This window comes from Anser cygnoides, chromosome 16 (genome assembly GCF_040182565.1).
Source record: "Anser cygnoides isolate HZ-2024a breed goose chromosome 16, Taihu_goose_T2T_genome, whole genome shotgun sequence".
Lineage (NCBI taxonomy): Eukaryota > Metazoa > Chordata > Aves > Anseriformes > Anatidae > Anser > Anser cygnoides.
Window position 1 is genome coordinate 1,352,602 of NC_089888.1, and position 21,535 is coordinate 1,374,136.

General features: G+C 46.4%; 2 protein-coding genes across 7 annotated transcripts; one reads left to right on the top strand and one right to left on the bottom strand.

The window, feature by feature from the left end:
* Window positions 1–342: 342 nt before the first annotated feature.
* TMEM74B (transmembrane protein 74B) lies at window positions 343–2,417 on the bottom strand. Its single transcript, XM_066978516.1, has 2 exons — window positions 2,318–2,417; window positions 343–1,684 (listed from the first exon to the last, which is right to left on the bottom strand). Exon 2 carries the CDS (start codon window positions 1,670–1,672, stop codon window positions 1,163–1,165), a length of 510 nt encoding a protein of 169 aa, XP_066834617.1. The 5' UTR covers window positions 1,673–1,684; window positions 2,318–2,417; the 3' UTR covers window positions 343–1,162.
* Window positions 1,560–20,236, top strand: RAD21L1 (RAD21 cohesin complex component like 1). Of its 6 annotated transcripts, none has more exons than XM_066978510.1 (15): window positions 1,560–1,698; window positions 3,031–3,354; window positions 6,569–6,939; window positions 8,480–8,609; window positions 9,960–10,059; window positions 10,512–10,618; window positions 11,010–11,195; window positions 11,803–11,904; window positions 12,724–12,828; window positions 14,109–14,338; window positions 15,692–15,794; window positions 16,111–16,250; window positions 16,933–17,019; window positions 17,762–17,839; window positions 19,112–20,236. In XM_066978510.1, exons 3-15 carry the CDS (start codon window positions 6,796–6,798, stop codon window positions 19,298–19,300), a joined length of 1,701 nt encoding a protein of 566 aa, XP_066834611.1. In that variant the 5' UTR covers window positions 1,560–1,698; window positions 3,031–3,354; window positions 6,569–6,795; the 3' UTR covers window positions 19,301–20,236. The 6 variants fall into 6 exon arrangements, with proteins under 6 accessions (XP_066834611.1, XP_066834613.1, XP_066834614.1 ...); XM_066978512.1 differs by having other exon boundaries at window positions 16,936–17,019; XM_066978513.1 differs by lacking the exon at window positions 11,010–11,195.
* Window positions 20,237–21,535: the final 1,299 nt, after the last annotated feature.

Consider the following 21,535-nt stretch of genomic DNA (forward strand, 5'->3'; position numbering starts at 1 on the left):
GACACAGCAACAGGAGGAAGCGGCTGTGAGGGCTGGAGGACGAATGCTGGGCAGAGGATGAGAAGCGGGGCGTGGGCTGTGGGCTGCCCCCAGCCATCGGAGGGATGCTGTGGAAGCCCCCGAACACAATCTGACCCTGGCAATGGCACCGCATGTAAAAACGACTTTCCTCTCGTGTCGGGCTGTCTGGAGAGATTTGTCTCCACGTGGAAACATTTGAAGCAAGTAATTTACGGGATGGATTAAAAACTGGTGGCAGCTCATGACAAATACCACCTTTTGTGGGGCTGCATTTTCCTACGGGATAATTATTTCCCTTTCTCAGCATCCCGCTCGTACCGATTTCTCTTTCCACAGAACATTGTGCTTTAATGATGCTTCACGTTTAATTCCCGAGATGCAATTTTTGCCTTCGCGCTGCAGACAATGGCTCTTGCGAACAGCACAAAGGCTCGCGCTCGGGCACCCCGGCGGGGCACAGCTGCTTCTCTAAAACAGGAAAGGAAGAACCACGTTGCTTCGAGGCGCCGTGAATTGTCCTCTCTCCCCCGGACAGAGCACCATGGTTTCTGAGGCCGTTGTGGGGTTGCTGGTGGGAGCGCGGGTCCCAGCCTTCGTCCCGCTCTCCGCAGCGGGGCTGGGGGAGCGCAGAGGCCGGGGGCCGCCGGGGGCTGGCTGCTGCCACACGGATGGCGGTGGCGCCGGCCGTCCCCTTCTGTCCAGAGCGGTGCGAGCGCCAACTCTACGCCACAGTTTTACAAGAAACTATTGCTAAAAAAGGGTCGCTGCCGGCAGAAGATTCGGCGCTACGTCCAGCGAGGAGCAGCCGGCACCGGGCCCCGGCTGTCGGGAAGGAGCCGGCTGCCGCTGCCACGGGGAGCTCGGCCTCGTGTCCGTGCCCAGCCGCCACCGACCGTGGCGTGGGAGTCCCACGGGTGTCTCGGTGGTGCCATCGTCCCTGTGCTGGCCACGGAGGCGTGCAGCGCGTCCCCGGGCCGTGTCACCCCGCTGCTGCCGGCCGGGACCCCCCACCCCAGAAGGGGCCGGGGCGGCCAGGGGGGTGCCCAGAGCCTCACCGGGCTGCGACGGCACGGCTACCGGGGCGCTGCGGGGGGAGCCCCGGTTCCGCCGGCGGCGCGGGGGGCCCCGGGGCGGCTCGGGGCTACGAGCCCGGCCCCTCGGGGGGCTGGGGGGGGGGGCTGAGCTGGCTCTCCAGCAGCGCCTGACCCCCCTCGGCCGACACCCTGCGCATCCTCAGGCGCACCGAGCCGTAGGTGCCCCCGGCGCGGCGGGCCGCCCGGGCTCGGCGGCGGGCTGCGGCGGCGGCCAGCAGGAGGGCGGCGAGCAGGAGCCCTCCCAGGGCCAGCAAGGCCAAGCCGGCCACGGTGCAGCGGTCGAGGCGCGCTCGGAGCCGAGCCGCCCGTGCCTCCAGCCGCTCCATCTGCCTCGCCGGCACGGCCGGGTCCGGGCGGGCCGCCCGCGGCACGGCCCCCGCCAGCACCACCAGCGCCGCGCCGCTCAGCGCGCAGCCCAGAGCCAGAGCCAGCCCCGGGCCCGGGGCCGGGCCGAGCCCCCCCGGACCCACCCCCCCGCCGCCTCCGCCGCCGCCGCTCCCCGTTGTCGCCGCCGTCTCGGCCGGGCTCCGCAGCTCCGCCGCCCGCGGGGCCGCCATGGAGCCGCCGCCCTGCGCGGAGAGAGGTGAGCGGCGCGCAGGGAGCGGGAGGAGATGTCCCCGTTCCCGGTTCCCGGTCCCGGTCCCCGGTCCCCGTCCCCGGTCCCCACCCCAAATCCTCCCTCCCCGCCGCCGCCCCGAGCAGGCTGAGTGTGTCGTCCCCCCCCCCCCCCCCCCCCCCCCGCGCTGCTCCCTCCCGCCGAGCCCCGCTCACCCGCACCGGGCTCTGCCCCCTCCCCTGCCCCGTCCCCGCACCCGGGACCCGCCTCCCGAACCGGGGTTCCCCCCCCCCCCCCACCTCCCCGCGGGACCCGGGTCCCCCCCAGCCGGGTTGTGCCTCCCCCCCCCCCGCGGAGCCGTGTCCCTGTGACCCCCAAACCCGGGCTGATTTCCCCGAACCGGGCTGTGCCGCCCCCCCCCACCCCGTCCCCTCCCCGGACCTGCCTCCCCGCGCCGAGCTGTCCCCTCCGGTTCCCCGGTTCTCCGAGCCGAGCCGTGCCGTGCCGAGCCGCCTCCCCCCGCTCCCCGCACCGCGCTGGAGCCCCCGGTCCCCGCAGCCGGCCCCGCTCCCTCACCCCCCGCTGCCTCCCCGGTTCCGCCTCGGTCTTCCCCCCCCCCCCCCAACCCCGGCTCCCGGCCGCCTACCCCCGCCGGCTGCCCGGTGCCGGTGCCGGTGCCGGTGGCGGTGCCGGTGCCGCTCGGGATGGAGGGCGGCGGTGCCCCGAGCTGCCGGCCCCGCGGGGCTCCCGGCGCCGCCCGCACACACACACACACGCCCGCACACGTAGAGCCGCTGCCCCCGGGGGACCCGCGGGCACACACGTGCACACACGTGCACACACAAGCCCGGTTGTGCACCGGCACCGTCTGCGCAACCGTCTCCCACCTGCGGCGGGGACCCCTCCGTGCGCACCCTGGAGGCACCGGGACCCCCCCCCCCCCACCTCCCCCCCCCGTGGGCACCCCAGGGTGGGCCGCGTGGGGAGGGGTGTGGATGGAAGGGGTAAAGCAGCGGAGAGGTGTCTGCACCGGGAAGGGCATGGGATGTGTCCCGGGGCTGTGCCCATGGGGTGCTGGCTGTGCACCCCACAACTGGCTGGCCCTGCTGGGGACATGGGACAGAGGTGGGCTGGGGACAGGGGCTGCAGCAGGGAGGGCTCCAGCCCAGCCACCTGCTGAGAGCCCCTTCTAGGGTCAAGCCCGACCCCAAACCCCCGGGAAGCATTCAGGGCTTGACCCAGGCTTTGGTGTGGGGTGCTCCAGCCTCGGATGGTGCCAGCCAGGAGAGGCGGCTGCAGTCCTGCAGCGCCGTGCTCCCCATCACCCCGTCTCTCACCGCGTTATCCCATTTTTCCCAGCGCGCTCGTGTTACCGAACACGCTCCGCTTCTCTTTGACCTGAAACTGGATCCATGCCTGAGCCCCAGCAGTGACCTGCTGGCAGGAGCACGCTTTCAGCCCGTTTGTTAATAAGACGTGTGCTATTTCTGCTTTTGGAGCCGTGCCTGGAGATGGTGGTGTGGACGTAAATCCCGAGTGATAGCGGGTGGGCTGCTGAGAGCTGCCGGGAAGATTTGTCCATCACGTTGCCATCCCCTTCAGCACATTCACATGCCTTCAGCGTCTTCAGCAGCTCATGTGCGATAGCACCAGTTGATGTGTGGATGCCACTGCCAGCGCCGGGTGAGCTCACATGGCTGGCACCCCCTGCCCCGAGCCCCCCATGCCCTGCGCCCTGTCCCCCCCGTACAAGTTCTGCGGCCACGCTTGACTCCAGGCACCCCTTGGGGCAACGTCCTTTGTGGTGGCAGCGAACTCCGACCACCCATTTCATGAAACCGGTAGGGACTCTCTCTGGTCTGTGAAATTCACTTAAAATTGATCAAAAAGGTCTGAAGAGCTTAGAGGATGAGCTTGGTCCAGCACATTGACTGCACGCGTCCAGGCAAGAGGAGGCTTGGCTCCTGCCCTCGCTGCTTGGCAGGTTAATGACGGGTGACAACGTTATCCTTCCTTGAGCATCTTCTGCATTAAACTCTAAAGTTTGTGTTAAAAATTACACCCTGGATATTTTTTTACCTCTTTTCTTGCCTTTTTTTCCCCCCCTTTATTTTCCTCCAAGGTGCCCTGGGAAGGTTTTCTGCCTGCTTTAATTATTTGTTTAGCTCCGCAACATGGGTTTGCAACTCCCCCAAGCTCTCTGACCCTAAGTGCCCACAGGGTGGCTGTTGCTGACCTGCACCACCCAAAAAGGGATTGAACCTGGTGCTCCAACACCTGAGCTCTGACAGGGGAAAAAAAGGGGGACTGCTCACCCCCTTTTGCTGTGTCGGGGCTGTGGATACACACAATTTTATTAATTTTTGTTTGCAGCGAGGGCTGTGTGTGCCGTGTCGTTGCGACCCACCCGCTTGCTCCTCCTGTCTCCTCTCCCAGCGCAGTGTCGAAAGGCACAGGCTTCCCAGCACAGTGTCCCCGGGGACACATCCAGAACTGGGCTGAGAAAGTGGCAGAATTAAAAATAAATGTAAGTGCATCCTGACACGTTAACCACATTTAGAGAGGCTTTAGTGCCAACCCACTCGGCGGGAAGGCAGAAGATGCTCAGAGACAAGTAGGTCACGGGACACAGATTGTCCCGAATCAGCAGGAAAAGATGGATCTGGAGCACGTGGGCACGTTGTGCCACCAGACGGGCAGACGGGAGCGAGGACGGGAGGAGAGCGCGTCAGCACTGAGCTCTGCCACCTCGAACATCGCCGAATTCAGGAGGAACAGCAATGCCACCGGTCTGCTCCTGAGCGGAGCAATGCACGCCGTCACGCCCTGTGTTTTGGGGTCCCCAAGCCCTGCGGTGCCGATGCACCTGAACGTGCCCAGTCTGTATGTGGGCGGGGATGAACCCACAAGTGCTGGAGCAGTGGTGTGGGGCTGGGGTCTGTACCCACTCTGCCAATGGGGGTCAACGTGTGCTGCCGCACCCCAAACCCACGGCTGTGCTCGCGAGGACGCCGCTAATGGATGAGGCAGAGCGATGCCCCTCGCACATTGCTGCTTTAGCTGTGCTGCTCCTGGGTCTGCTGCATTTACTGGATGGGTGCTGGGAGCTGGCCTCGGACCTTTTCGGGGCTGGTGGGAGCGAGATGTGCAGCCCCAAACACTGCCCCGAGCCTGCCCGGGGCTGGCAGGGCCACAGCATCCCCAGGGCGCTGGCACCAGGAAGGGGAGGAGAGAGGGAGACAGCCAAGATTGATGCTGCCAGCGCAGGAGCGCAGAGAGGAGGGAGACAGCCAAGGTCAGAGACAGCACTGCCAAAATGCAGAATGAATCTGCGAGAGAGCTGGAAATAAATAGGAAGAGGAGGGAGGGGAGGAGGGAGCCAGGGAGATGGAGCAGGGCGAGGGGGTGGGATGGGGCTGTGGCGACAGGGACAGGCTGCTCGGACAAAATGATTAAATAGGGATGAAGGGGACAGAAAGCTGGAGCCCCGAGCAGGCAGAGGACAGTGGGAGAAGGATGGGGACAGCCAGGAGGGCTGTGGATGCAGGTGTGTCCCTTTGGTCCCCTCCAGAACATCCCCTTGCAGCACAGCCCAGGTGACAGCGGTCCTGAGGCTCCTGGCACCCACTGGCCTCAATCCGGCCCCGTGGAGGAGAATTCCTGTCCCTGCCTCCTCGCTGCTCACAGCATCCCGCAGCAGAGCACGGCTCAAGGTGACGCAGAGGACAGGGGCAGCAGCTGGGCAATTCGGGCACCAGCCGCTGGCTGCCACAGAGGTGGGGACACCCAGTGATTTAGGGGGACTGATTTATGGCCGGGGCTGGCTCTGGACCCAGGGCTGGTAATCAGCCTTGGCTCTGGGATGGCTGGAGCTGATGCGGCCTGGCACCGGCCGCAGGATGGGCAGCGCTGGGCACCCGGGCAGGATCGGTGCCCTGGCTGGGGCAGTGGGTGCCACTGGGGCTCCTCCAGGTCCCCAGGGGGATGCCTAGCTCCAGGGGGGCTTTATGACAGAAAACCCTCTCCTGCCCTTCCTCCCAGCCACTGAGCCACGCTGGGAAGGGGCTGAAAACTTTTTGTGGTGACAACTGAGGTCTGATTTTCGTCAGCTAACAGCGAGGTGACAGGGAAGCCACGGGCGCCTCATGATACAGCTGCGGCTGGCACACCGGGCTCAGGACTCCCGGGGCTGCCCCTGGCTGCAGAACGAAGCCCCCGGGACCCGGGGCAGGGGGTCTGAGGCTCGTTTGTCCCCTCGGCACCATCCCCGTTGTGCCGGGACCGGGCGGGGGCTGCGGGGACCGGGCCGGGCTCTGGCCGCCGCCCGCCGCCCTCCCCTTTTGGCGGGAGCCGCCCTCAGGCCTCGGCCCCGGCTCCGCGGCCGCCCTCAGCGCCCGGCGGGGCACCGCCGTCCCCTCAGCGCCCTGCCGAGGTCCCCGCTGTCCCCTCAGCGTCCCGCTGGGCACTGCCGTCTCCTCGGGACCCTGGCGAGTCGTCCCCATCCCCTCAGCGCCCGGCTGGGTATGCCGGTCCCCTCAGGAATCCCTCCTCTCCTCAGCTCTCCTCAGCGTCCATCACCTCAGGACCAGGCTGGGTATCCCCGTCCCCTCAGCACCACGCTAAGTCCCGCCAGTCCCTGGCAGCCATTTGAAGCCCCCCCGTCCCCTCAGCACCCTACAGCCCCCCATGTCCTCAGCACCAGGCTAGCCCACCCCGTCCCCATCCCCTCAGGGTCCCACTAAGTCCCCCCATCCCCTCCACTCCCCAGGGCTTGCCCCACTCCACCTCCCGCCCTTCGTTGCAGCCCCCATCCCTCCCCAAACCCCGTCCTGTGTGCCCCCCTGAAAGCCCCTTGCTGTCTGTCTGTCCCCCATGACATCTGTCCTTGTGCCTGCAGGTGTGCTCCTCCTGTGCCGGTGTTTGCTCTGTCAGCTCCGACCCACAGCTCCAGCTCTCTCCGAGGCCCTGACGGACATTTTCCCCCTGAGCTTCACACCCTCTGCCCGTCTGCTCTCCCCTCGTACCCCAGGACCCTTCTCTGCTTTGCCTGCAAGACAAGGAAGAAGAGGAAAAGCCCAGGGAAAGTGGCAGCACAGGTGACCTGCGAGCCTCAGCACCGACACCATGTTCTACATGCATTTGCTCGTGAACAAGCGTGGGCCGTTGGCCAAAATATGGCTTGCCGCCCACTGGGAGAAGAAGCTCACCAAAGCTCATATATTTGAATGTAATTTAGAGACTACCGTTAAAAATATCATCTCACCAAAGGTAGGTTATTAAAGGGGGAAGTGTCTTCTGGTAAGTTCTGGGGTAGAGATGTAAATCTTCTGTAGGGAAGAGGACTATTGCTGTTGTGAAGACTTAGTAAGACAAATTTGTGGCTGTTTCAAAACCAGCGTGATTCCTACTGTGATTTTATTCAGTTCTCACTCAGATAAAATCTCTGTTCCATTAAATTAAAGTGATATAAATATTTTACTTGCTATTTAGCCCTTGGAGATCCGTGGAATATATTTATCTACAGTATAAGAAAAATTTTACCACAACACATTCAAATGTATTTTTTCTACATACTGATGGAGCTCCGGAGTGTGCTCTGTGGGCACAGCTGGCCAAGGGATTGTGGTAAGTGGGTTTGAGCTACTGCATGAAATGGGACGAGCTTGTCAATATCATGTAGTAGCACTGGCCTTTCTTCAGAGACTTTGAGTACTAGCTGCAGCTATGCAACATAGTTTGGGAACTGCAAGTATTTGAGGAAATTTTCTCAAAAACAACAACAAAGAAGCCAGCTGCTTAACCAAAGTAAAGGGACTGAGAAAACTACCATAAAATTGTACCCAGACCACTCAAGAAGAACGTTTTTTCCGATCTTATGATAAATAACCTTTGACATATCATAACCATCCTTGAACTTTCAGTGGAATTCTTCCAGGCCCACCATTATAGGCAGATAAATATATAATTAAGCATAATTAGTGCTTATGACAGATTCTGTATTAATCCTCTGTGTACCACAGATAAGGTATGATTCAAACAAGCACAGATGCAAGCAGTTGAGTATCCATGACTCAGTCCTTGGCCTCTCTGTTGCAATTGCTTCCAAGGGAACAGTAAGGAACATTTTGCACCGTCACTAATCGATTCCTAAAGAGATCCAAGGCTTTCTGCTGGAGCAAGCAGGTTTTTTTTTTTTTATTTTCCCTGTGAAAATACCTGCTTGATAATTGGCAGTCTGATTTTCATTGTCTGTCTTGCATGGGTTATGATTAATTGAACTTTGTCAGAATGATCTTGGTATTATTATTTGGAAGTGTTTTCAAAGAGGTTGTAGTCTTTCCCTCGCACGCCGATCTGTCTAGCATTGGAATGGCCAAGGGGAGAGCGTTCTTGGTGCAGGAAGACTGCATAAATAAGAGCATAGTTGGTATAACGTCCTCTCACTTGAATAAACAAAGTGGCAAATATTAGAATATGTGCAGCTACTTTGCTTCTCAAGATGTGTTACAGTGTTCACTGGTAGTCAGCTGAGACCTTGTCGATGAAACAAGAGCATTGATTGAGGGCTTAGGCTTCAGCATGGCAATGCTTAGGGACAGAAGCAACTAGAAGTTCCCAGCTCTGGAAATTCATTTGCCTGTGATCCTCTATAACAGTACAAAGCCCTGCTGAATTTCTTAGAGCTCTCTACTGGTGTATTTTGCTATAACTCTGTTACTGCTGTGTAATATATATATATATATATTTTTTTTCTTTTTTGGCTAAAAATATTAACTCCTGAACAACTTTTCTGTTGTAAATTTCAAAGTTTACAATAGCTCTCCGCACCTCAGGACACTTACTCTTAGGAGTGGTGCGGATTTACCACAGGAAAACAAAATACCTCTTGGCAGACTGTAGTGAAGCTTTGACAAAAATGAAGACAGCTTTTCGCCCAGGTATGTACAGAATTCTGCATTTTTATATCTGTGTCTTTTTCTGCTCTTATCTTAAAACTTAATTTTGGAAGTTTCTGTTAAATACACCTTAGTGATCCCAAAGGACATTGAATTTATTGGTGCCTACTGCCAAGGTTTAGTCTGGTTTATTTCAATGCAATTTCAGGTCTTTGACACCTTTAAAGGAAGCAGTATCTTAAACAGTCATACAAGAAGAAGCTTGAATTCAGCCCCCATTGCTAGATAATTAATTTTCCTTTCTAATGACACCAACAACATGTCTAACAATGTGTTAGTGCCAGATCTGACTGTGATTTGAGCTCTAGCCACAAAGCCAGCAAGAAACAAACTGAGATGACTGAATCCTTTTCAAACAGGCTGCACGTTTGTTGTTTTAAGGCACAAATGGGGAGGCACTGTTGTCTAAAAAAAGATTTCGAACAGGACACTGGCATCTATTGCCAGCCTTAATGTGCTTTGTGACCTAGCCTGTGTGCAGAATAGCAAATACCTACTCTACATGATTTTCAGGGATATGATGGAGATTAGTTAGTTAATGTTTGTAAACATTTGGAAAATGCTAGAAGAAACACTTGCAATAAGCACATAGTACTATTTTTAACAGTTACTGTAGGAGCTGGTAGAGGACCACATAGCACAAGAACAAAAGACAATGGTCACAACTGCAGCAAGGCAAACTCCAACTAGATGTAAGCAGGAAAAAAAATCACACTTGAAATAGTAAAATGCTGAAACATGTTGTCCAGGGATGCTGTGGAAACTCCAGCATCAGAAATAGTCAAAAGTGATCTAGCTTAGAAATTAATTCTGTTTTGAGCCAAAGGTTGGATTAGGCGACCTTCAGAAATCCCTTCTAACCTGAATTGTTCCAGGATTTTCTGACTACTACGTATTTGCAGCCTCATTTTGTAATTATTTGATGCTGGTGAATAGTGTAATATAGACACAGGGTAGAAAAATAAAACAGTAATTAATTTAAAATGGTATGAAAGACTCCAGACTGAATGTCAGCTGAGAATCTTTCAGTGACTTTAATTAACTGTTCATAAACCCAGTGTATTTACAGCATTATAGCACCTGTGGCAGTTTCTAACAGCAGCATACTCTTCTCTATCTGTCTATAAAAAACTGTGGCTTCTAATACATACGTAAACTGAGAATTTTAATTTCACTTTGTGGTCCTGTTGACAACCTGCCTAAACTTTACCTTTCTGTTCTTTATAAAGGCAGCATACCCTCCTGACAGCTTTATAGTCTTACTATATCTACTTGGGAGAATGTTACTTTTATTTTATTGATACTTATTGTGTTTTGTTTTGTTTCTTTTAGGACTTGTTGACCTTCCAGAACAGAGCTTTGAAGCTGCTTATCAGTCCATTACATTACCTGAAGAATTTCATGATTTTGATACTCCACTACCTGATTTAAAGTAAATTCTTCCCTACTTTTTATTCATTATTTTAGTGTTTCCAGAAGCAAAATATATCCTTACAGTTATCTGATCAAGATTTGTTTTGAATTGTTTTGATTTGATAACTCATTTCTTCGAAATCCTGAGTCAAACTTTATAAGGCTACAGTCACAAGAACCGTGCTTTCATAGAGTTCCTCCAAGTCCATTTAATCAACAGACCTTTACAATAACATAATATTTTGAACTTATCCTGCAAGATTTTCTCATTTAAAATTGTCTGAGTGAGCCCTGCAAACAACTTACTGACCTTGGGAAAAAATTACATACAAAAATTAGCATAATATAAAAAAAAAATTAGTATAATATAAAAAAATAGTATAATATACAAAAAATAGTATAAATAGTGGCTCTAGTATAAATACTAGTTTAAATAGTGGCTTTCTGTTGATTCTATTTTTTTTCCATCAGTGCCATTGATGTTGCAGAACATTTTACCTTGAATCAGAGCAGAGCTGAAGACATCACACTTACAGAGGATTACGAAAGCAACATACTTCTCTGTGATAGAAACTTTGGTGAGAGAAGTTGAGAAATTAGAAATATTCTGTAAGGGAAAGTCTGTTTTTTGCAAAATGTTGTACTGCCTGAATAATTCCCCTACATGAAAAAGCTATTATTAAAAGAGTGTTTGTTTATGTTTGTGCTGATTGGCCTATCATATGGTCTCATGCTTAAATTTTTGTGTAAGTACTCTACCTAAGTAATATAGTACGATACTGAAGACTGAGCATCAAACCCAACATCTGGTGGTTTTTACTGATAGCTAAAGTTGACTGTTGTTTATTTAATTTGAGGTATGGGAAATCTTACAATCTTTTGAAAATTATTTGAAAAAATAGGAAACGGATAAATATGTTTCACATAAGTTTATGCAGATGAAGCATCAGAAATTCTGTATTTATTCAGATGAGGAACCAGAAACACTAAGAAAACAGAGCTGCTTTGATGGCAGCTTCTTAATGAGCAGCAACAATCTCATGGCTGATCATACCTCTGCGAGTGTAAATGGAGACAAGTCTGCACTGCATGAAGATGTTTACTGTTTTGAGCAGGATTGTTTTGGAGATGAGGAGGCTGGTGCAGATATGATTGGTAGGGTATGCCACAGATTAACAGAATTTTTGCTATTTATCACTGTATGATCATTTAGACATTGCCAAGTAAAAATGAATTAAAGAAGATATTTTATTATATTTTTTTTAGAACTAAAAGCATTTGATTTATATTTAATTTTTAGTGATTTAGTTTATATTTTAAAGGCTGAAACGCTGCATCATTTTTTATCCTGATTGTTGTAATAACAAAGGCAATGAAGTATCTTCTACATGTTTATGGTTTAGGATATTTATGTAAACTGTTATAGATTTATACCTTTTAAACAATTTCAATACCATACTTTTCAAAGAAAAGATGGAGATCTCAGAATTAAGACTAATCGTAGAATCATTAAGGTTGGAAAAGACTTCCAGGATTATCTAGTCCAGCTGTCTCCCTGCCACCAACATTACCCACTAAACCATGTCCCTAAATGTCCTCCTTTTTGTTCTGTTGAAAACAGCTGTAACGTTGATGTCTGTGGAAGCTGAGCTTTTTTTGTTTGCACAGAATTAACCACGAATAAGTAACATTAGGCTGTATCAGGCTACTTCATGACTACTAAGACTTAGCATGATTTAAAACTGTGTGTTTTATATTTAAGAAATCCTGCTGAGGGATGAGAAAAATGGCCTAATTAATGACATTCTTGGTATGGAGGAAGAACTTCCTTCGTCACAAGATCTGCCGGAGAACACCACAGCCAGTGAGTTTGCAGTCTCTTCTCCTTCTTGCACATGTGAACACTCTGTTCCTGCAATAAAGTAAAGTCACTCACATTCAGCCTTTTTCCTTTGTTAATTTCTCTTCCTTTTTTCCTCATATACTTTTTTCACCATTTTAGGTATAATTGAATTTGGCCTAGGAATTCTAGATTTGTAACGTGACATTGCTTAGAAACACTTTTATATGCTATCCTGTGTTGGATACGCTTCAGATCCACTCTGCTGCTTAGGCAGTATGATATCACTCTTGTAGAGGAGAGGAAACAGGATAAGGGTTTGTTGAATTTTGAACATTACCTACCAGCTTGTCTGACTTCATATTTCAGCTACAAATTACTTTTTAGTAGTTCATATAGGTGCTCTTAGTCTTATTTTTATTGGGTATTGGTGAATGAAGCTGCTGAAATATAAATTAATTTTGAAAAGTGCTTCTGGAAAAAATCTTTTTAATTTTTTTTATTTTATTTTTTAACTTTAAATCTTAAATCCTTATACCACCATTACACAGTGACTTTAAAACTGAGTAATCTGGAATGTCTTTAATGAGAAGCAGTTTAGTTCTTCAGTCTGTTTCACTACCTGATCATACAGATTCTTGTGTCAGCAAAAGGAAGTGTGCAGTGCAGGACACAAGCAGCAGCAGTGTCAGATAGTACTCCTTAAAGTGATTGTGAGATTATGGACTCAACCATAGTTTTCTAATTCTGATCTTTTTTGTCTGATATCAGTCTTATATGTCATGAGATTGTGAAATTATTCCATCTTTTTTTATTTGGGCTATTTGCTGTGTTTTCTTATAGTTGAATCCAACTGCGAAGACACTGCGATTAAGACAGAAATGAATGAAACAATACTTTTGTCTAAAGAAGACGAAGGATTTGTGCTTGAGCCAGTTGATGATACAGGTCAGAACTTGACTTTTTTTGCTGACAGTTTGCACTACTAGGTTTGTTTTTCTTCTTGTTAGTGTAAATATTTGAAAAACAGATTATTCTCACTTTCATCTGCTGTCAGAGTTCTATCTTATGATATTTATTATACAAAAACAGTACCAGGTTGATCAGTATCATCTGATCTGCCCGTATCTCTGCTCACAGTTCCTTCCACATACCAAATCAAGTGTTACTGCTCTGCAGTTCTGCTGGTAGTGCAAGCCCAGCCTATTCATGAGTGCTACTGAAATTTCAGAACTTCTATTGCCAGTGACATGTCAGTGATCCTTTGGGTGTAAAATAATGACCTTAAAAATTTCAGGCCTTTGTAAAATTTTGTTTCGTGATCTTTTAACTTTATTAAGATGCAAAAAGAAAAATGTTTCTTTTCTTCTGTGAGTAAACCTAAGCCTCACCTATTGTGTTGGTGGATGTTAGCAAATAAACAAGATCATATTGATATAGTTTTTAGAATACTATACTGGAATTTTCCAGTAAAGGAAACTTTTTCAGGAAGCTATGAATATGCAACCAATCAGTGTCTCTATTTTGTGTTTACAATGTGCATCTTAATTTTATTGCAAAAGTATAAAGCTGACAAATACAGATATTAATTATGAGATAATGAAACCTGTTGAGTGCGTCAGCAATTGTTGGAATAATTAACTTCCTGATGGATTAAAGATAGCTCACTTGGGCTTGTTGGTATCTCGTGTGTTCTCATTAAGTCATTGTGTTCCTGATTCTTTAGTACAATATTCATGCCTTCTGTAATTAAACATATGGCAATTTCCTGTACAAGAATACAAAGGGTAAACTTTATGGAAACTTTTGGAGAAATGTTCCATCCACTTGTAGTTTAATTTTAAAGCCTGTGCAGCTATTCGGGAGGTCTGCAACCTGTCTATTAGACTCACAGTGGGTATTTTCATGCTCAAGTTTTCTGTGGATTAGACCTTATTTATGTATATTCGCTGTGTAACAGCTATCAGTGAAAAACAGGCCTAGATCAGAAATGGGAGGCTGAAACATTTCTTCTGAATTTTGAATATTGTAATTCCAAACAATAAATATATGGCTAGAGGGGAGAATTCTGCAACTTTCTTCAGCAATACCCTTTTCTGCTAGGTAGTCCCTTCAGTGCTGAAATACACTACAGACAGGTATGTCAGTGAACGAGGTCACAGGGATCATGGATATATTGAGGTCAATACCTTTTTTTTTTTTTTTAAATAAATGCTTGCTCTATTTAGCTTTCAACCAGAGGAAAAAAAATAAAAGAAAGAGGAAGTTGCTTGTGGATGAAGACAAGGAGCTCAGCTGCAGTGCTATATACAACCAACTTAACAACTGCGTAGACATCCTTGTTACGTTAGACCTTGCACCCCCAACAAAAAAAACAATGGCATGGAAAGAATCAGGAGGAGTGGATACACTCCTGTCCAACCCTACACAGCCTGTGGTTCATGCCAAGCTACAAATGGTAAAGTTTTATTCCTTGTAGGTTTTTATTCCACTGTGTAGATTATAGGACTGTTGCACTTCTAAGATCTAACTGTGAGAGATTTTGCAGTCTTGGTTTTATGGGAAGTCCAAGGAAACTGCAGGTGCATATCATCATTGTAAGTATCGTTTTGCAGTACAGTTCGGTTGGATACCTAATGATTATTTGTGTCCTCATCATTAATTACTTCAGCAGAAAGTCCACCTGCAGAGCTCCTGGCTCCAGTCTTCAGTGCTCCAACATCAAGTAGAAAATGACAAAGAAACTTGAGAATTGATACTTCATTTCACATACCAGCACCTGACTGACTGCACACTAACATACCTTTTTTAATGATTTCTGTCAATTTTGTTCCTTTTTAAATTGTTCTTATTTTATTTTTTATTTCTGCTCTGTGATCAGTATGGCATCATATCTTTCTTCGGCATTTACTTTAAAGGTACATAAGGCTTAAACATTATTATTTTATCTTTAATTACTTTAGAAAAAAGGTATGCCAATCTGTTTTGTACTTTCCCAACTGGAGATTAAGCTTCCAGCTGGACAGCAGTCAGGAGACTTTGCCTTTCAGAAGGCCAAGGGGTTCCTGATTACTGTATCCCTTGGGATAGAAGGGTGGGCCAGAACACCCTTACCTGTGGTTGTAGATCTTAGTGCTCTTTTTGTGCAAGAAAGATAGATTTGTTTCATAGAAATATGATCTATCAAGCCTTTCATGTCCCCACATATTATCTGACAGATCATCCAAAGAAGTTATGTTTAGGGGTAATGATAAGACAAAGAAAAGAGAGATCAACTTGTACACAAGGTGATACAGAAGGATATGCTATAACCCATGTGCAGCAGCCTGGTGTTAATCGCACTGTGTTTCTTCTGTTGTATAGCTCTGAGAGAGCTCAGAGGCAGGGTCTCCAGGCGAACAGTTCTGCAGGTTCATTAGAGCAGAGCAGCTTCACCTCTTAGAGTCGAGATGCAGAATTACAGCTTGTTCTTCACGAGGAGGAAAAATACTCTCACACCAGTACATGAGGAGAGAAATCAAAACTCAGATAAATGTGGATATTTCCTTCTTTCTCCCCTCCTTACTGCCTAGGTTCAGGGAAAAATGATCCTAGCTGTTCCTAAGACTTCTTCATGGATTTCACTGCCAAAGTTGAAGCTGAAAAACGCTAATACTTGTAAAAAATGCAGATTCAAAATGACCTAATTCAAATCTCTAAATTCTCAGTTGCAGTAATTTATATACAGTTCATATTCATACCTTTGTTTTGGTGCTTACAAATAATCTAACATTATAGTCTGAAAGTAAAAAATAAAAATAATTGTTTCCAGTTGTTTGCAAAATGCTTTGAGAGTCGCGGATTTAAGATGGCAAGAAACGTAATGCAGGTGGAGTCTGAAATGGAAGAAACAAGAAAAGAACAAGATACCTCAGGTAACAGTTTAATTCTACTGCTGCAGCATTATCTGTTGACAAATATTATCTATTTTATATGTTTCAGACACATGCATGATGTGCACACATACTTTGTGTGCAGTATTCTATAAATCATAGGCCAAATAAGTTGAAATGTTAATGAAATTGGCTATGTTAATTATAAAAAGAGAAAGTTGTGTAAGTACTTTGGTATTCTTTTCTGTTTTTCTTTCTTTTTTTTTTTTTTTTTTAAGGACAGAGATTAACAGTTGTTTCTTTTTTATTTTTATTTTTAATTTTTATTTTTTATTTTTTATTTTTTTTGTTAATACAGAGATGCTGATAATGGAAGAACCAAGTTACCTGCAGGAGTCAGCTCATTCAGAGACCGAGAGAAAAATTAGAAATGATTCATTTGTAATGACATCACAGAGTAACAGAAACGAAACTGATAATAACTTTGGCAAAACTCTAGTGAGCAGTTTCCATAAATTTTACAGACCTAAATGTATTTATTTTTTTCATTTTATGTTAGGATTCCATTTAAAAGAAGTTAAGAATTTATTAATATATGTTTGAAAAGCCTGTTACAGAGACAGCCAGTATAGTATTAATTAGCTTGTCAGGATAGTTTTATTTATAAGCACTTTGGCAGACTCGCACAATGAATGAATTAAAATATCTATTAATCGGTATAGTTTACAATATAATCACTGAGTATAATTGGAACTTTAATATAAAATATAACCTGTTTGTATTGAAAATATATTTTATCATTTCTAAAGATGATTATTCTTTTTTGTCTCAAATTGAGAAAAAAGCAATAAGAAATGATCTATTTCTGCCATCTTTTCTTAGGCTAAAGTGAAGGGGGAGTTTTTAGAGAATATGAGACTCTCCAAAGTTGACAAGGAATGACAAAACTGGCCCCAATGGCAACAGAAAATTTAAGGCCTGTGCCTGAACAAAGTCCATATTTGTAGGATAAATACTGTAGCAAAGACCTTTCCTATTTGAGAAAAGACGTGGTAGAAATATCAACTATTAAATCATTTTGGAAAACATTTATTATATATTTTTTTAAGAAGAAATGTGTAATAGAGAATGATACTGTATGCAAAAATTGTAATGCCAATTGATCTTTCTGTTCTAACAGCAGGATGCAACTGCTTTCTCTGAGAGCTCCTCATTTGTGAATAATTCACTGGGCCAGGAAGCTCCGGCACAGCAAGCTGAGCTAAATGTATGTGCACTCAAAGCTGGTAGTTCTCACTTATTTCAGAACAGAACTACATTATTTCACAGAAACATTAAAAAAGGAAAAAAGAAAAAAGATAATTTCATGAATTTACAGGGAATTTTGGTGTGCTCACAATCTTTAATACATATTTTGCTGGTCAAACATTTTAATAGCTTGGTTATCAGGGATACATGTACTCTTATCTTTAAAGGTTACAGAGTCAGTGAGGAAAACATCTCCTTATTTAGAAACTTATTTAGAAACTGTGCTTCCATGTAAAAAGGAAACACTTTCTGAACTTACTATGAGGATACTCAGACACTCTGAAAACTCTGGAGTTGTCTCCAGGCAACTGCAGAGGCTAAGCCCAAAGCCTAAAGCTGAATTTTTGAACGTCCTTTTTGACTCCTAACCACTACAAATACTGTCAGAATCCCAGTTACACGGAGTGGTCTCTTATTGTGAAGCTGCCTACCTGGGGCTCACTGGGACCAGTTTCATAGTGCATAATATGGTTTTGCACCTGATATCTCTAGCTGTAGCAGAAAGAACATGGTTAACATTCTTTTCTCTCTGTTTCACAAAGCCTGCAGAGGTGTCAGAAGTACCAGATAATCTATATATGGCCATCAGAGTGCCCAGCTTCAGATGAATTTTCAATTGAGCTGGAAACCTTGTCCTTTTTTTCATCACGGCGTATGTCTTTTTACACATGCTGTCTAACTTTCTGTTTTATTTCCTACAGGAGCTAGCGACGAGAAACAAAGACAATGAAGAAATTAAGCAGAGCAAAAGAACTCTTCAGTTCTTAAAAACTTTACAGGTAACAGTGGTGGATTTTGTAATCAATACCAAACACAGCTATCGATTTCAGTTGGATGATGTCAGAAAACCTCCTGCTTATACTGTTTAGATTATTGCTGCATGTCCTGTGCAGTGTGTAGCTGGATTTTATTGGGTGTTTATGTAGGAAACCAGGATTCTGAGTGCCTGACATGATGTCCACTCTCCCGCAGCTGCTGGAATCACTAGAATTTTCTAAACTGTTGTTTTCACAGCAGCGTTTGCTGTACTGCTAAGCCCTTGTTTTCTTCCTTCTATGAGGATGCTCTAGAGCATCGCTACAAAGCCCAGTTCCTAGCTGCCCACAGGTTTGCCAGATCTCAGCTATGCACTGCAGGGTGCCTTCATTTGGCTATTCATCTGCTTGAGCTGTGTCTGAGTTTAAGGCTATGGAAATGAGTGATAGTTATCCTACAAAGAAAGCTGGTAACCCCTTCTTTAAGAGAGCTTTTAATGCCCCAGTGCTTTCAAAGTGCTTCAAAATTAGCAGGGAGGGTAGTCTGCATCAGGAAAGCTTATTCTACCTTTCCTGCAGAAATCATTTCGAAAGTGGTGAAGCTGTAAGGTATGATTCACTATCAACGAGACCATAACAGGCACCTTGGAGGCAGCACAGGCTGTCCTGGTGGTGAATGTTCAAACCCTCGCCCTGTCATCTCAATGCTGAGCTTCTGCCAAAGCAAAATCCACCAAACTTTGCTCCAAGCCCAGCTTTCCCCCAGTGCTGGAGTTTGACTCAGCAGCCTTCTTGTTCTTTTAATTATTTTATGTGAACATTTTTAAAAGGTTGAGTGCAACACCCATAAATAACTACTTACGTATATATGTGCAGCCCTTAAAAAAACAGGCAATAATAACAGTTAATTATCTGTGACTGAAATTGTCTAGAGTATAGATGGCATTCCGAAGAACAGGGTATGCAATGATTTTTATAGTTTTGAATCATGGAAACCATTACAGCATGCTTCATCGTATGCCTCGGTGCTGTTTCATTGAATTCAGTAGCACTGTGGGCATATGTAGATGTTCGTAACATATGTAGGTGCTAGCAATATTATGGCAATAAAATGTTAAGAGTCACTATGTAAATGTAAATGCCAAGGTAAGATCCTACTCAAGGCCTTCAAGCAGCAAACAATCACTCTGAGCAACCCGCTTCAATTTAGACTTGATGAGATCCATTTGGTTTTTTTTGGCAGTTAAACTGACCCAACTGAATTTATTTATTTATTTATTTATTTTCCTTCCACAGCACCTGAACAAATCAGGAGTGAATTCCTTCAGCTTACGGGAGCTCTGTCGGAAAAATAACCGGAAAGAAGTTGCGGCCAAGTTTTACATCTTCCTTGTTCTGAAGAAACAGCTTGTTATTGAGCTCGCTCAGAGCGCTCCGTTTGCAGACATTACAGCCACTGTCGGCCGAATGTTCGATGCTTACTGAAATCACACAGTATTCGGATAAGCTAATAAAAATGTTTCTGATTTTTCAGAAAATGTTTTTCTTGAAAAAATGAAAGTCCTGTCAAACCACGGTGAACTAAGCAGAGCTCCCCTTCATTTATGTGACCTCTCAGGACTGCAAAGTAACTAGCTTGGGCAGGTGTGCTGCTGCAGCACTGGGTACCAAGGTGGTCACTCGTACCTTTAGTCTCACATATATGTTTACAAAATGAGCAGCTACTTACTCTGTTGATAATAGATAGCAAAAATACATATTCCACATAAGACATTTACATTATGAAGGGCTTCGTGAAAGTTCTTTAAAGCCTTTCTTAGAGTCCAGCTTTGGAAACTAAATTATTTTTTGCAGGGTTCATGTATGTGAATCATTTTACTCCATCAGTACGAGAAAAGAAATCTGTCAAGCTATCTTTATCAAAAAATTTAGTCTATTTAAAATTATTTATTTCAAAGAATGTTCACTTTTTGGTATTTTAAGGTCTAACAAGCTACTGTCTCCAGCATTATCTTCATGTCTTGAGATAGACAATTATGTTACCCCTGAAGTCATGTAAGCATCAGGAAGAAATCCTACTTCCTAGAAATCCTGCAATTTTAGATTTTGTGGAGTATATTTACATAAAGACTAACAGTTTTATTTATGTGTAGATAGACCTATTTAAAAAAAAAAAAAAAGATGTTAAACTGAAATATTATTAATCCTTGGCATTTTAATCTAATTTATGGAAAGTTTTAACACCTTTACTGTCATTTTGTAAAGATAATACTTTTCATGTGGTGCAGGCAGGTAAACCGAGCCTGCTCAGCATGGAATGGTTTGTACGTTCGCTGCTCCAAACAGAGTGTCACAGCGCTTTGGGTATGTTGACGTCTCTTAATACGAAATCAATAAAAATCAAACAAAGATGTTTCCTTAGCTCACTGGTGTTTGTTCTGAAGGATCAAAACTGGCAGCCACCTAGCTGTTGTTTGGGTTCACCTTCTTAGCGTTCGCTGTGATTTGCTTAAAATTTAAACGGACGGATGATATTGTCTTCCTGGCTTTCCAGATGTGCGTTTCAGTTACACCCCAGTGTGCCTAGTCATGCTAACATGTGGTGTTCCCTGCTGTGCGCTAATTTGTTTATGTATGTAGGGTTTAGGGAATACGAGGAAGAGCAGCCCTCACTGATTTCAATGTCTCTATTTACAGGAATTAAAAAAAAAAAAAAAAAAAAAAAGCTTTAAAATTACTTAAGATTTTGCCCTGGGCAGGAATGGATGAGTTGGGGTGTTTGGCTGGCTGATGGAGGGATGTTGTTTCAGCTTTTATTTTTTCTATTTTAGGCTACTTGACAAAATAAGCAGTAAAAAACCTTCACTGCTGTTCTGTGATGGGTTACTTTTCTGGGTGTAAGGGAGGGAAAACTGGCCCCCTTTGGGGAAACTTTTCCACCCTCTGCAAAAGAAACAGTATCTTCCTTTTCTGACTTGAACAGTAATCAAGCGGCCAGTTCTGCTCTTCTCTTTGAGGCCTGGAGGTTTCACTGAGGAGTCTGAGTCCCAGTCTGGGGGCAAGGATTTGCCTCTCCACGTCTCGAGCTCATTGTTTTGGGAGTGAGCCCACGGCAGAAGGAGGATTGAAAATATTGCCACCTTGTAAAAGGCGAGGTTCTGCCTCTTCCCAGCGAGCTCCCAGCAGTGCAAGCTACCTCTGAAAGGAATGGGTATCCATTCTCTTACTCCTTGTGTCCTGGGTATCCTTCCCAGCTCTCAGTAGCCATGGAAAAACAATCGCTCATGTTAACACCGCAGCAGTCTTGTGATAATTCGCAAATTCTCTGCACCCAGACATGATGGGCAGGGGGACCGGTGAGGCAGCGTCAGAGACTCGGCAGCGGCCTGAGGCATTGCGTGTGCGCTTGGGGCAGAGACAACGACTGCATGAGGGGTCAGGAAGGGAACAAAATGCAGAGCAGAGCAGGGAGAGAAGAAGGCACCATTTTTCCCCCCAAGAAAGGATCTGAAATGAGCGTGCACCTTACACACCGGAGCTGCTGCCATGGCCACGACAGTGAGAGGAGCTCCAGTGGCAGCAGATGTGGTAATTCATTAATTCTGTCTTTCAGGGGGACAGGCTGTGCATTGGATTCAGCAGGAAGCAAGGAAACAAAAGGAGGTTGGGGGAGAGCAGAAGGCAAGTAGGAATAAACAAGAGACAGGTTGTCAGGGCATA